Source organism: Mesoplodon mirus, assembly GCF_964341445.2.
Source record: "Mesoplodon mirus genome assembly, chromosome: 7".
Classification (NCBI taxonomy): domain Eukaryota; kingdom Metazoa; phylum Chordata; class Mammalia; order Artiodactyla; family Ziphiidae; genus Mesoplodon; species Mesoplodon mirus.
In genome coordinates, this window is record NC_138983.1 from 122,589,041 (window position 1) to 122,601,964 (window position 12,924).

The 12,924-nt window shown below is 40.7% G+C and overlaps 2 protein-coding genes across 2 annotated transcripts in view; one reads left to right on the forward strand and one right to left on the reverse strand.

The window, feature by feature from the left end:
* The window catches only part of ZW10 (zw10 kinetochore protein), a 33,879-nt gene extending 29,144 nt beyond the window's left edge, over positions 1 to 4,735 (reverse strand). The window contains exons 1-2 of the mRNA XM_082628717.1: positions 4,556 to 4,735; positions 1,356 to 1,490 (exon numbers count right to left, since the gene is read on the reverse strand). Of these exons, the coding sequence (XP_082484843.1) occupies positions 1,356 to 1,490; positions 4,556 to 4,660 (240 nt within the window). The 5' untranslated portion in view covers positions 4,661 to 4,735. The remainder of the gene's footprint in view (positions 1 to 1,355; positions 1,491 to 4,555) is intronic.
* A 4,696-nt stretch (positions 4,736 to 9,431) lies between these two features.
* On the forward strand, positions 9,432 to 12,309 carry CLDN25 (claudin 25; the record flags this gene model as incomplete). Its single annotated transcript, XM_082629508.1, has 2 exons — positions 9,432 to 9,495; positions 11,612 to 12,309. 2 exons carry the CDS (start codon positions 9,432 to 9,434, stop codon positions 12,307 to 12,309), a joined length of 762 nt encoding a protein of 253 aa, XP_082485634.1.
* Positions 12,310 to 12,924: the final 615 nt, after the last annotated feature.

Below are 12,924 nucleotides of genomic sequence, written 5' to 3' on the forward strand. Positions count from 1 at the left end.
CACCCTGAGTTTCGTCATTGTTCTTCAGATGGTACAGTGTTCAGGCCTGGACCCTCTCATCGAGACCAGTAACCTTTCAAAACGTAACAACCAGAACTGAATAAATTTCACCAGCCATAACCTGGCCAGCAAAAGGTACAAAGAGCCCATTACTCTCTTGTTCCAGACACTTCATTTCTAACAGCACAGTCTAAGATTGCACTGTTGACTCATTTGTCTGACAAATACACTTTGAAAATATTATTTGAACTGCGCCAGAGTTGTAGAGTAATGGATTTATTTTTATTAAAACCTCTAACCAGAATGACTGGTAAACTCACTGTTAAATAGATTTTCTAGGTAGTTAGTGGTTTCCCCACTTGTGATTCAAGTTTTTATAGAGAATTTTAAAAAATACATCTGTTCCCTTTCCTTCTTTGGTAACTATCACATAGAGAAGAGACTCGGTGTCTTTCCTTTAGGATCTTGAGAATACCTCAACATCCTGATTTTGGATATCAATGCACCCTGACCGATAATTTAGAAATTGAGGTACAAGACACCTACTTTATTTAAATCTCTAATATCAGCTTGATTTTTTTCAACTGCTTTTTTTTCCTAGAAGGAAACTGCAAGGGAAAAATCCTGGTGAGATAATATATGTGAAAAATATTTTTTAAATTATAAAATGGATATTCCTGTTTCCAGACGGGCTTACTTCTTTGCGATGACAGCGCTCTGGCAAACGTGATGAACATTCTTAAAACCTGCCAGACTTTCCATAAGAAGTATAGCAAGCACTAGCCCCACAAAGTGACACACTACAAGACAGGTAGGGATTCTCTGCATGTCCAGGGAAAGTGGCTTTATGACAGGAAGTAGAGTGGTTGTGATTGGCGATCTGAGCCAATTTTCCAGAAGAAGGCCGAAAGAAAGATTGTGCTGAAGCTTTAATATGCTGAGGCCAGCTGCAGATATAAGAGAATGCTGGCCATTAAGAGAGATAAGCATTTTAAAGTAGGAGATGATATGGGAAAAGGCCGAATTATTCACTTCTGTGCTTCATCTGTTTTTGTTTTATTATGAAGACAATAAAATCCTGAGATTTTTTTTTAATTTATAAAGTGCTATTAAAATACAAGACATTATTATTATAGTTTAAAATGGTTTTTTTACCATAAAAAACCATTAAAGTATAGTTTGGAAAATATTTGTATTTTAAAACTGGACGTTACCCTAAAATCATCTAATTCAACTTCCATTCACCAATAAGGAAAGTGAGGTCTTTAAAAGTTGTATAAAACTGAATTGTCTTAGAAATCAGGAAGTTGAACTGCCTCCCTACACACCTACCCTATATAACAAACTATTCTTACCTCACTCTCTATCCTGGATTTCAGCAGGTCAATGTCATCAGATAGTTTATCCACTTGGGTAACCAGGTCCTGTGCACTTTGCATGCTAGGCAGGAATTCACTGTACCTCTTGCTGATCATACTGCATACCTCGCCCTATTATATAGGATGGAAAAATTACAATGAGATGAGTAGGGAACTCTGTTAAAATACATAGCTCACCTTCTATTAGGTATCTTCCAAGTTAGGGCCTTCTTGCCAGCTACCTGCACCCATTCACTTTCCCTCCAAGCCAACGGGTTTCCTCAAAAAAACACATTTCTCCCACCGTTAAGAGTCCCATAACACTACTAGGGTGCAAGAAGACAATGATCACCAAATCCCAACAGTGCCCAAGAGTTGTACAAACACTGAAAAAGAGAAACGAAGAGACAAACATTCTCATTTTGAACTGTATCAGCTCATACTATAGCCACTAATTTTAATCACACCTAATAGAAAAAAAAGGTAAGTGGATAAATTAAACCCATAATCTGTATACCTCAATGGATTTATGAATTTCTATTCTCTTGCTTATAAAATTGTAAGGCCTAATCTTAAAACCCTAAAATTTTTTTTAAGATTTTTTTTTTGATATGGACCATTTTTAAAGTCTTTATTGAATTTGTTACAATACTGCTTCTGTTTTATGTTTTGGTTTTTTAGCCACGAGGCACGTGGGATCTTGGCTCCCCAACCAGGGATCAAACCTGCACCCTCTGCATTGGAAGGCGAAGTCTTGACCACTGGACTGCCAGGGAAGTCCCTTAAAACCCTAAACTGATTTGAGTTCCATTATCTCCTTTAATGCAAACTAATTTAATAAACAAATTATTGAATACTTTGCACTGAATTAGTCAATGCTTTGAAAGGCACAGGAATAAATTATGCTTGCACACAAATAAATTCCTTTTAGGTAGGAAAGACAGTACGCACTTAAGTAATCAGAATACAGAATAGAGAAATGTAATACAGCAACAGAGTTAATGTCCCCCAGGAGCACAACTGGGAACCAGAGCACCTCTGCCTGAGGGAAAATGGGGATATTTTTCATGCAGGGAACTATATTTGAGATGGAACTTGAAAAATGAGTAGAAATACTAATAGGTTAAAGATGGAGAAATGGCAACATAAGTAAAATCTGGGAACTAGGAAAAAAGTGGGCCTGTTTGGAGTATAAAAAGTAATTCTCAACTGTCTGAAGATTCAAGTCAGGGAAAATAAACTAGTGAAAGGAAAGTTAGGTCCAGAACAGGGAGGAGCCTTCACTGCCATGTTAAAGCAGCTTAATAGCCTGCCCTCTCTCCATCATATAAAAAGTGATGGGGTTTCCCTGGTGGCGCAGTGGTTGCGAGTCCGCCTGCCGATGCAGGGGACACGGGTTCGTGCCCCGGTCCGGGAGGATCCCACATGCCGCGGAGCGGCTGGGCCCGTGAGCCATGGCCGCTGAGCCTGCGCGTCCGGAGCCTGTGCTCCGCAACAGGAGAGGCCACAGCAGTGAGAGGCCCGCGTACCGCAAAAAAAAAAAAAAAAAAAAAGTGATGAAAAATCCTAAAGCCATATTAAAGAAGAGATGCCAGGGACATGAATACTTAACATTTAGGAAATCATTTTGGTAAAATAAAACCATTTTTGTGCACTTATGGTACAGTGCCAAACTTGCTCCCTTAAATCCACACCTACACGGGTACACATCTTTTTATTTTTATTTTTATTTTATTTTATTTTTTTCAACATCTTTATTGGAGTATAATTGCTTTACAATGGTGTGTTAGTTTCTGCTTTATAACAAAGTGAATCAGTTATACATATACAATTGTTCCCATATCTCTTCCCTCTTGTGTCTCCCTCCCTCCCACCCCTTTAGGTGGGCACAAAGCACGGAGCTGATCTCCCTGTGCTATGCGGCTGCTTCCCAATAGCTACATTACTCAGCCATAAAAAGAAACGAAATTGAGGGGTAAAACAGGAATAAAGACACAGACCTACTTGAGAATGGACTTGAGGATATGGGGAGGGGGAAGGGTAAGCTGTGACAAAGCGAGAGAGAGGCATGGACATATATACAGTACCAAACGTAAGGTAGATAGATAGTGGGAAGCAGCCGCATAGCACAGGGAGATCAGCTCGGTGCTTTGTGACCACCTAGAGGGGTGGGATAGGGAGTGTGGGAGGGAGGGAGACGCAAGAGGGAAGAGATATGGGAACATATGTATATGTATAACTGATTCACTTTGTTATAAAGTAGAAACTAACAAACACACCATTGTAAAGCAATTATACTCCAATAAAGATGTAAAAAAAAAAACCTATCTATTTTACATTTGGTAGTGTATATATGTCCATGCCACTCTCTTACTTTGTCCCAGCTAACCCTTCCCCCTCAAGTCCATTCTCTACATCTGTGTCTTTTCCTGTCCTGCCCCTAAGTTTGTGAGACCCATATTTTTTTTTAGATTCCATATATATGTGCACATCTTTTTAAATGAAAGCAACAAAGATGTGGGCAAATATAAATGTAGGGTAAAGATAGCAGTACAAAGTGGAACTGCGTGTGGTTTGTGCCTTTTGTTTTTGTATCAATCTCAAGACAGCGGGGTCCAAAGAAGTGCTATTCACGTGTTTTATAATACTCATCGTAGTCTCAAGGGCCTGGAGGTGGAGAAGAGAGTTTAATAAAATATCGATAGGTTTTAATAACAAAAATTTCAGGGAGGGAGGAGAACGGCACAATCCTCCCAAAGCCATTATATTCATCCACAAATCGGACAGAGGAGGAAATCACACACCGATGAGGGGTGGGCGGGATTACCCTCATTTCTATCCCGCTCCTATGCTCCCTCCCTAGAAATCTCGGGTTTCCAGTCCCACTTCCACTGCTCTGCTGGTCTCCTCAGCCTTCGCCCTCGACCCCCATCCCTCCCCAGCCTAACCCCACTCCCAAAGCTGCCCCAGTCACCGCCTCTTCCTCTCCACTGTCCCGCCTCCTCTCTCCGCAGTCCCCAACCCCGGTCTGGGCTTCCCTCTAAGCTCCCTCCTCGGCCCACATACCTCCCAGCCCTCCCACTCCTCATTCCTCCCACTCGGCTCCCACGCCTGACCGCTGGCATCTACTCTGGCTGCCATGGCTCTACTCCTCCCTCCGTCCCTTTATAGCCAGCCGCCAGCTGCCCCGGCTTCACCTTGATCTCCTCCACCCGCTGGGTCAGGCGGCTGATCCTAGTGCACAGATCCTCCTTCTCCAGCCTCCCCGAGTGTGCCAGGACTTCCGTCACGAACGAGGCCATCGCTACCACAAGAACCAACCCGGACAGGCTCACTCTCTTGTAGCCAGCGCGGCAGCCCCAGTCCCGCCGGAGGCCTTGGCGCGCGGCCTGCCGGGAAACGGAGTCTCGCGGGGCCCAGACCTCCGCACGGAAAGCGAGGCCCGTACTACAACTCCCAGTAGGCACCGCGGCTATCCTAGCGTGGACTTTTCACGGTGTCCCGTAGTTGGCAAACTGCGGAGACGCGTTTTCTCCTTGCTCATTTTCAAATAGCTTGTCTTTTCCCGTCGGGTTTTCACTAGAAGAAAAATGTTTTTATTTAATAACCAGTCACAACTGAACTTTTCTCAGCTTCAAAACGCTTACCTGTGAAATTTATCTAGCCTGAAGACCCAAGGAGCCTATCTTGATCTTTTTTCGTTAAATATTCATTCTCATGGGCCTCAGTGGCCATCAGAGTTTATATGAATGGTGCCCTCTGCAGTTGTGCAAGGAAGTGGAATCACCTCATTATAAATAAAAGTATGCTCACAATTGCACTCCTTTTATATATAGTATATATATATATATATATATACATATATAACATCTATTAAATATATTATACGTTTATATTATTTATATTACCTAGGTATAAATAACATTAGTACTGTATGGACTGGAACATGATACTTAGCACTTTCTATCAGAGATTACAAATCAATTTTATCAAAACTTTAAAAAAATTGTTTCATTATTTAAATGTGTTACATACATACTATAAGATACATGTATGTATGTATACATATATGCATATAAATGCATTACATACTAAAAGATTTTCACAATATACTATGTACAGTATTAAAAAATAAATAGATATAGGTACATATATAGAGGTAAAGGTAAAGGAAGTACACCAAGTTAACTCTCTTAGTGGTGAATTTATGGTATTTATTCTCTTCTCTTCCCTGTTTTTTCTATTTTTCTACAATAAACATGTAGTGCCTTGATTAAAATGCTTTTTTAAATTTTTTTAAAGGTACCTTGTGAGGGTGGACCCCCAAGTAGATGCTGACACTAAGGTCCCTGTCAATTTTAAATGCCTGTGGAACAATCTGCTTATCCTAGTGACACAGGGGCAGCTTCCTGTGACATGAGCAAAGGGGGTTGAGACGGGAAGCCATAACATCTTGGGAATCGCCTCTCCCTAGAAAACCAACCAAACTTCTGTTTGGTAGACCTGTCAGCCTCTCTTTGAATTCTAAATGCTACTAATAATAAATGCCCAGTGAGAAAGAAGGACCTGCAAATGAAATTCCTGAAAATTTGTATCACATATTTATTGAGCAACTATTATATGACGGACACTGTGCTAGGCTGGGAATCCAAAATATGTGAATAAATAATCTCAGGAAAATATGATCATTACTATCTTCGAGGTAGACGAGGGATTGATCCAGATGTGGTAGGACCTAAATTTTATTCAGTTGCCAGGAGGGGGAGGACTCTTTAAGGAAAAGAATATAAAATAACAAATACAAAATTAAGTGCAGGGCTTGGAAGGGGTCTGTGCAAGTAACAGGCCTGGAAGCTTAATCCACCTCTAAGGAGGTACAAAGGGCAGAGGAAATATTGGGGGAGGAGCACCCAGTCTCTGATTGAATCAGGGAGGTTCCACAGTAATAAGGAAGCTGAACTAAGAATGGAAGGAGGTGTCAGGTTGAGGTTCTGGAATCTTCCTCCAGGAAACTAAGCCATGAATACCCACAAACACAACTGCAGAAGCTCTACCTCTCTCTGAGCACTAGATAAGCTAAGGACTATCCCTCAAGTTTCCAGGAAGAGACAGGGGAGAGCCAGACTTAGGAAGGAGAAAAAAGAGCATAGGGAATGGAGTAGGATTGCTACACACAGACAGACAATGCATGCAGGCATGAATGAACACTTGAGTAAATAAAAAGAAATTAACAGCTCTTGGATTAGAAGAATTAATATTGTTAAAATGGCCATACTACCCAAAGCAACCTACAGATTTAATGAGATCCCTATCCAATTACCCACGAAATTTTTCACAGAACTAGAACAAATAATGCTAAAGTTTATATGGAACCACAAAAGGCCCAGAATTGCCAAAGCAATCCTGAGGAAAAAGAACAAAGCTGGAGGCAAAACCCTCCCAGACTTCAGACAATACTACAAAGCTACAGTAATCAAAACAGCATGGTACTGGCACAAAAAGAGACATATGGATCAATGGAACAGAATAGAGAGCCGAGAAATAAACCCACTCACCTATACGGTCAACCAATCTTTTACAAAGAAGGCAGGAATATATAATGGAGAAAAAAAGTCTCTTCAGCAAGTGGTATTGGGAAAGCTGGACAGCCACATGTAAATCAATGCAGTTAGAACACTCCCTCATACCATATAAAAAATAAACTCAAAATGGCTTAAAGACTTAAATATGAGACATGATGCCATAAAACTCACAGAAGAGAACATAGGCAAAACATTCTCTGACATAAATCATAGCAATATTTTCTTAGGTCAGTCTCCCAAGGCAGTAGAAATAAAAGCAAAAAGAAACAAATGGAACCTAATCAAACTTACAATTTTTGCACAGCAAAGTAAACCGTAAACAAAATGAAAAGACAACATACAGACTCAGAGAAAATATTTGCAAACAATGCAACCAACAAGGGCTTAATTTCCAAAGTACACAAACAGCTCATACAACTCAATAACAAAGCAAAACAAAAAAACCCAATCAAAACATGGGCAGAAGACCTAAATAGACATTTCTCCAAAGAAGACATACAGATGGCCAGAAAGCACATCAAAAGATGCTCAGCAACGCAAATTATTAGAGAAATGCAAATCAAAACTACAATGAGGTGTCACCTCACACTGGTCAGAATGACCATCATCAAAAAGTCTACAAATAACAAATGCTGGAGAGGATGTGGAGAAAAGGGAACCCTCCTTTACATTGGTGGGAATGTAAATTGGTCCAGCCACAATGGAGAACAGTATGGAGGTTCCTTAAAAAACTAAAACTGGAGTTACCATATGATCCAGCAATCCCACTCCTAGGCATATATCTGGAGAAAACACTAATATATACGAAAAGATATATGCACTCCAATGTTCACAGCAGCACTATTTACAATAGTCAAGACATAGAAGCAACCTAAATGCCCACTGATAGATGAACGGATAAAGAAGATGTGGTGTATATATATATATACACACACACACACACACACACACACACACACACAGTGGGATAAAAAGCCATAAAAAGGAATGCAATAACGCCCTTTGCAGCAACGTGGATGGACCTAGAGATTATCATACTGAGTGAAGTCAGACAGAGAAAGACAAATATCATATGATATCAATTATATGTGGAATCTAAAAAAATGTTACAAATGAACTTATTTATAAGACAGAAACAAACTCACAGACATAGAAAACAAACTTATGGTTACCAAAGGGGAAAGCTATGGAGGGAAAAATTAGGAGTTTGGGTTTAGCAGATACAAACTGTGTATAAAACAGATAAACAACAAGGACCTACTGTATAGCACAGGGAACTATATTCAATATCTTGTAACAAACTATAATGGAAAAGAATTAATATATATATTTCTATATATAAATATAGGTAGATAGACAGGTAGATATAAACCTGAATCACTTTGCTGTACACCAGAAACTAACACAACACTGTAAATCAAGTAAACCGTAAACAAAATGAAAAGACAACATACAGACTCAGAGAAAATATTTGCAAACAATGCAACCAACAAGGGCTTAATTTCCAAAGTACACAAACAGCTCATACAACTCAATAACAAAGCAAAACAAAAAAACTTCAATAAAAAATAAATTAAAAATTTTAAAAAGAAATTAACAAATGAATAGGTTCTGTTTTCCCTCACTAATCTGACCTCCTTCATATTTCACGCTTATCGTGGTTTGTATCTCTCCTGACTCACAGATTTTCATAAATCACTAAGAAAGGGCTCTGAAGAAAAGCCGAAGAAATAAGGGACAATGTCTGAAAGGATTCCTCCTGACCAATCATGTCTCACACACATGTGGCATGCCTGGATTCAGGAAGCTAAGTAACAAACACAAATCTGGATGGTTACAGTACAAGCAGACACTTTCCAGAGATGCATAATATTTTGCCATCGTTTTGATTAGAACATGTGCTTGTTATAAAAGCAGCAGAAGGAGCCTACAATATAAAAGAGCATCCCATTTGCTTCAAGATAGGATTAAGGGAGGGAGGGGGAGTGGTGGATGCAGGTATGGGTGAAAACAGATTGGTATGAGTGGATAATTTCTGAAGCTGGGTGATAGTACATCAGATTTCTTTATACCATTTGCTCTACTTTCGTATGTGTTTGAAATTTTCTGTAATAAAACATGAAAATAAAAAAGACATTCCAGAAGTTTCTGCTCACCTCCCTCCACCTCTACAAGACTGATAAGCTAATCAGGCTGCTTAGGTGTTGAGACGTCATTTGGGTAATGTCAAGATACTGCTTTTTCAGACGCTTCCTCCTTGCTGACTATCCCATGCCCCTTTTTCACATCGTAGTGTACCACAGGGCAATCAGTAGGTTAAAATATGTACAGGAGAATACATCGGTCAACATCTATGTCTTCAATATAATAAATCCCAATTTTCTTCCGTATTTTGCCATAAAGAGGAGCCCACGCCTGCATGCTGTGTCACCAGTGGGCAGGCGCAGCGCAGGAGGCATCTCTGTTGTGGTGCTGGAGACAAGAATAGGAAATGTCACAGTCCGAGCCGCCTGGCTCAGGAGTTGGATCTGTTGCTTGCCAGCTGGGGCACCTGGGCAAGTTACCTAACATGTATCTCACAGCAGTGGTGTGAAAATTAAATAAGGATAAAGAATCTAGCCAATTTACATTCCCACCAACAGTGCAAGAGTGTTCTCTTTTCTCCACACCCTCTCCAGCATTTATTGTTTCTAGATTTTTTGATGATGGCCTTCTGACCAGTGTGAGATGATATCTCATTGTAGTTTTGACTTGCATTTCTCTAATGATTAATGATGTTGAGCATTCTTTCATGTGTTTGTTGGCAATCTGTATATCTTCTTTGGAGAAATGTCTATTTAGGTCTTCTGCCAATTTTTGGATTGGGCTGTTTGTTTTTTTCTATTGAGCTGCATGAGCTGCTTGTAAATGGAGAACAGTATGGAGCTTCCTTAAAAAACTAAAAATAGAATTACCATATGACCCAGCAATCCCACTACTGGGCATATACCCTGAGAAAACCATAATTCAAGAAGAGTCATGTACCACAATGTTCATTGCAGCTCTATTTACAATAGCCAGGACATGGAAGCAACCTAAGTGTCCATCATCAGATGAATGGATAAAGAAGATGTGGCACATAAATACAATGGAATATTACTCAGCCATAAAAAGAAACGAAATTGAGTTATTTGTAGTGAGGTGGATGGGCCTAGAGTCTGTCATACAGAGTGTAGTAAGTCAGAAAGAGAAAAACAAATACCGTATGCTAACACATATATATGGACTCTAAGAAAAAGAAAAAAGGTCATGAAGAACCTAGGGGTAAGATGGAAATAAAGACACAGACCTAGTAGAGAATGGACTCGAGGATATGGGGAGGGGGAAGGGTAAGCTGTGACAAAGTGAGAGAGTGGCATGGACATATATACACTACCAAACGTAAAATAGATAGCTAGTGGGAAGCAGCCGCATAGCACAGGGAGATCAGCTCAGTGCTCTGTGACCACCTAGAGGGGTGGGATAGGGAGGGTGGGAGGGAGGGAAATGCAAGAGGGAAGAGATATGGGAACATATGTATATGTATAACTGATTCACTTTGTCATAAAGCAGAAACTAACACACCATTGTAAAGCAATTATACTCCAATAAAGATGTTAAAAAAAAAAAGAATCTAGCCAAAAGTCTGGTATTTAGCCTCACTCAGTAAACGCAAATTATTGCCTTTCCTGTCGGAACCTGCCTCTTGGCAGCAGCAACAAATAGGAATGGAAGCTGGTGTGACTACCATCTATTTATAGCTGCTGTCCCAGCAGCAGCAGGGGACTGGCGAGGAAGGGCTTTCCCTCCTGGTATATTCTGGGTCTGGATAGGTTCCTTGGATTTGGGAATTTTTTTCTTCTGGTTACAAAAATACTAAATGATAAATTTGTAAAAATGTATAAAATACACAGGCAAGCACAAATAAGAAAATAAGAATTATCTATAATCCTTCCAGTAGGATAACCATGGTTAACATTTTGTGGTATATGATACATACATACATACACACACATAGATACAGATATATGTGCTTTCTTTGTGAAAGTGAAACTGCATTCTATATACTCTATATACTGTTTGGTCACTGCTTTTCTCACTTAACGTATCAAAAGCATTTTTCATGTCATTAAAATTTCTTCTACATCAATTTAAAACAGCTGCCTAAATTGTACATAATAATATACAATTATTAACACTAGTTCAATGGATATTTTCATAAATATTGGTATATATTCACAGTAAATTAAGGTAAGTTCTTGGATGTAGGGTGCTGGGTCAAAGTATGCAGATATTTAAAAGTGTAAAACCTGAAGTCATGTTACCCTCCAGGAAGATTACATCAATGTATATTCCCAGAACATCATTCTCGTCTTCTCGGAACTGGGGAGTGATTTAAGTGTATGAATTCACTCATCAAATATGTATTGATGGCTTACTGTCTGGCTTTTTTGCCTCTCATGGGATCCTCCCCCAGGATCCACACCCACATCCAATCTTGGGCACACCCCCTAAACCCAAACTTTGCCAAGTTCCTGGCACCTGCCTCAGCTGCTGAGTAGACTCCACTCAGCCCCCCAAAGGTCCTGCCTGCTGATCAGTCACCAAGCCGCCTGTCCTCCTTTTCTTTCTGCCTTTGCTTTGTGGTGGGAGCAACCACGGCCTGGAGTTTCCGAGGGAAAGCCCAGCTTGGGGGACTGCTCCTCTCTCTGCTTGGCTGGGTCTGTTCATGTGTCACCACCGTCCTGCCTCAATGGAAAACTCTCAGTCTGGAGCTGAACGGAATGGAGACCTGGATCATAGGACTTTGGGAGGTCTGCATAGATCAGGAGGAAGTTGCCACTGTGTGTAAGACCTTTGAGTCCTTCTTGTCTCTGCGCCTGGAGCTCCAGGCATCCTGCATCCTCATGGTAGCCTCCCATGGGCTGGGACTGCTGGGGCTTCTGCTCTCTGATTTTGGGGCCCAATGCTTCCAGTTTCACAGGATCAGATGGGTATTTCAGAGGTGGCTTTGCCTCCTGGGAGGGACTTTGGAGGCATCAGCTTTGGCCACTCCCCTCTTTCCAGTCTCCTGGGTGGTCTGCGCCACAATCCAAGACTTCTGGGATGACAGCGTCCATGAGATTGTGCCTTGGTGGGAGTTTGGAGATGCTCTCTACCTGGGCTGGGCTGCTGGTGTTTTCCTGGCCCTTGGTGGGTTACTCCTCATCTCCTCGGCCTGCCTAGGAAAAGAAGATGTGCTCTCTGTCCAGATGGCTGTCCCTACAGCAGCCCCACCATCCTGTGCTCCAGCAGAGGAGTCCAATTGCTCGTTCCACCTAATGCCAAGACCTAGGATCCTGTTCATCTAGGACAAGCTTTGCCAAGATATCTATGGAACAGAGGAATGTCAGGAGAATCCTCTCTCTTCCTTATCCTCCATCACTCTACATTTGCTTGCTTCATTTTAGAGGTGGTAGTCACTGTCTCATTTGTTCAAGAATTTGACTATCTTGGTGATATGGTGATCCTAATTTCAGAATGAAAAATCAAGGCACAGTTTCTAAAGACATGTTTATCTGATTTAGATTTTATTTACATAAAATGCTTTTAAACTCATAACATTAATTATATACTTGATTCTTTTATTACTAGGGAAAACATATTACAAAATAGCGTTCAACCTAGAAAACCTAGTCTACTGGATATGAAGATAGAAAAGCCAAAGATATGCCTTTGCAACTGCAAATGAATTATTGGCCTATAATATCACCTCAGGACAGGGACCCTCCTTGGGTTCATTTTCAGTGTCGGGTGCACGATTTGAAAGGGAGCTTCACCATATATCAGTCCTTGTGGCTGTACCCAAGGACTGCCCAATGTGGGCATACGTGTGGAGAGAATTATCAGCTCCTCGGAAATGTCTTTTACCATATGCAAAATCACATTATAAATCCCTTAAATTTTAACCTAAATGTCAGCAGACC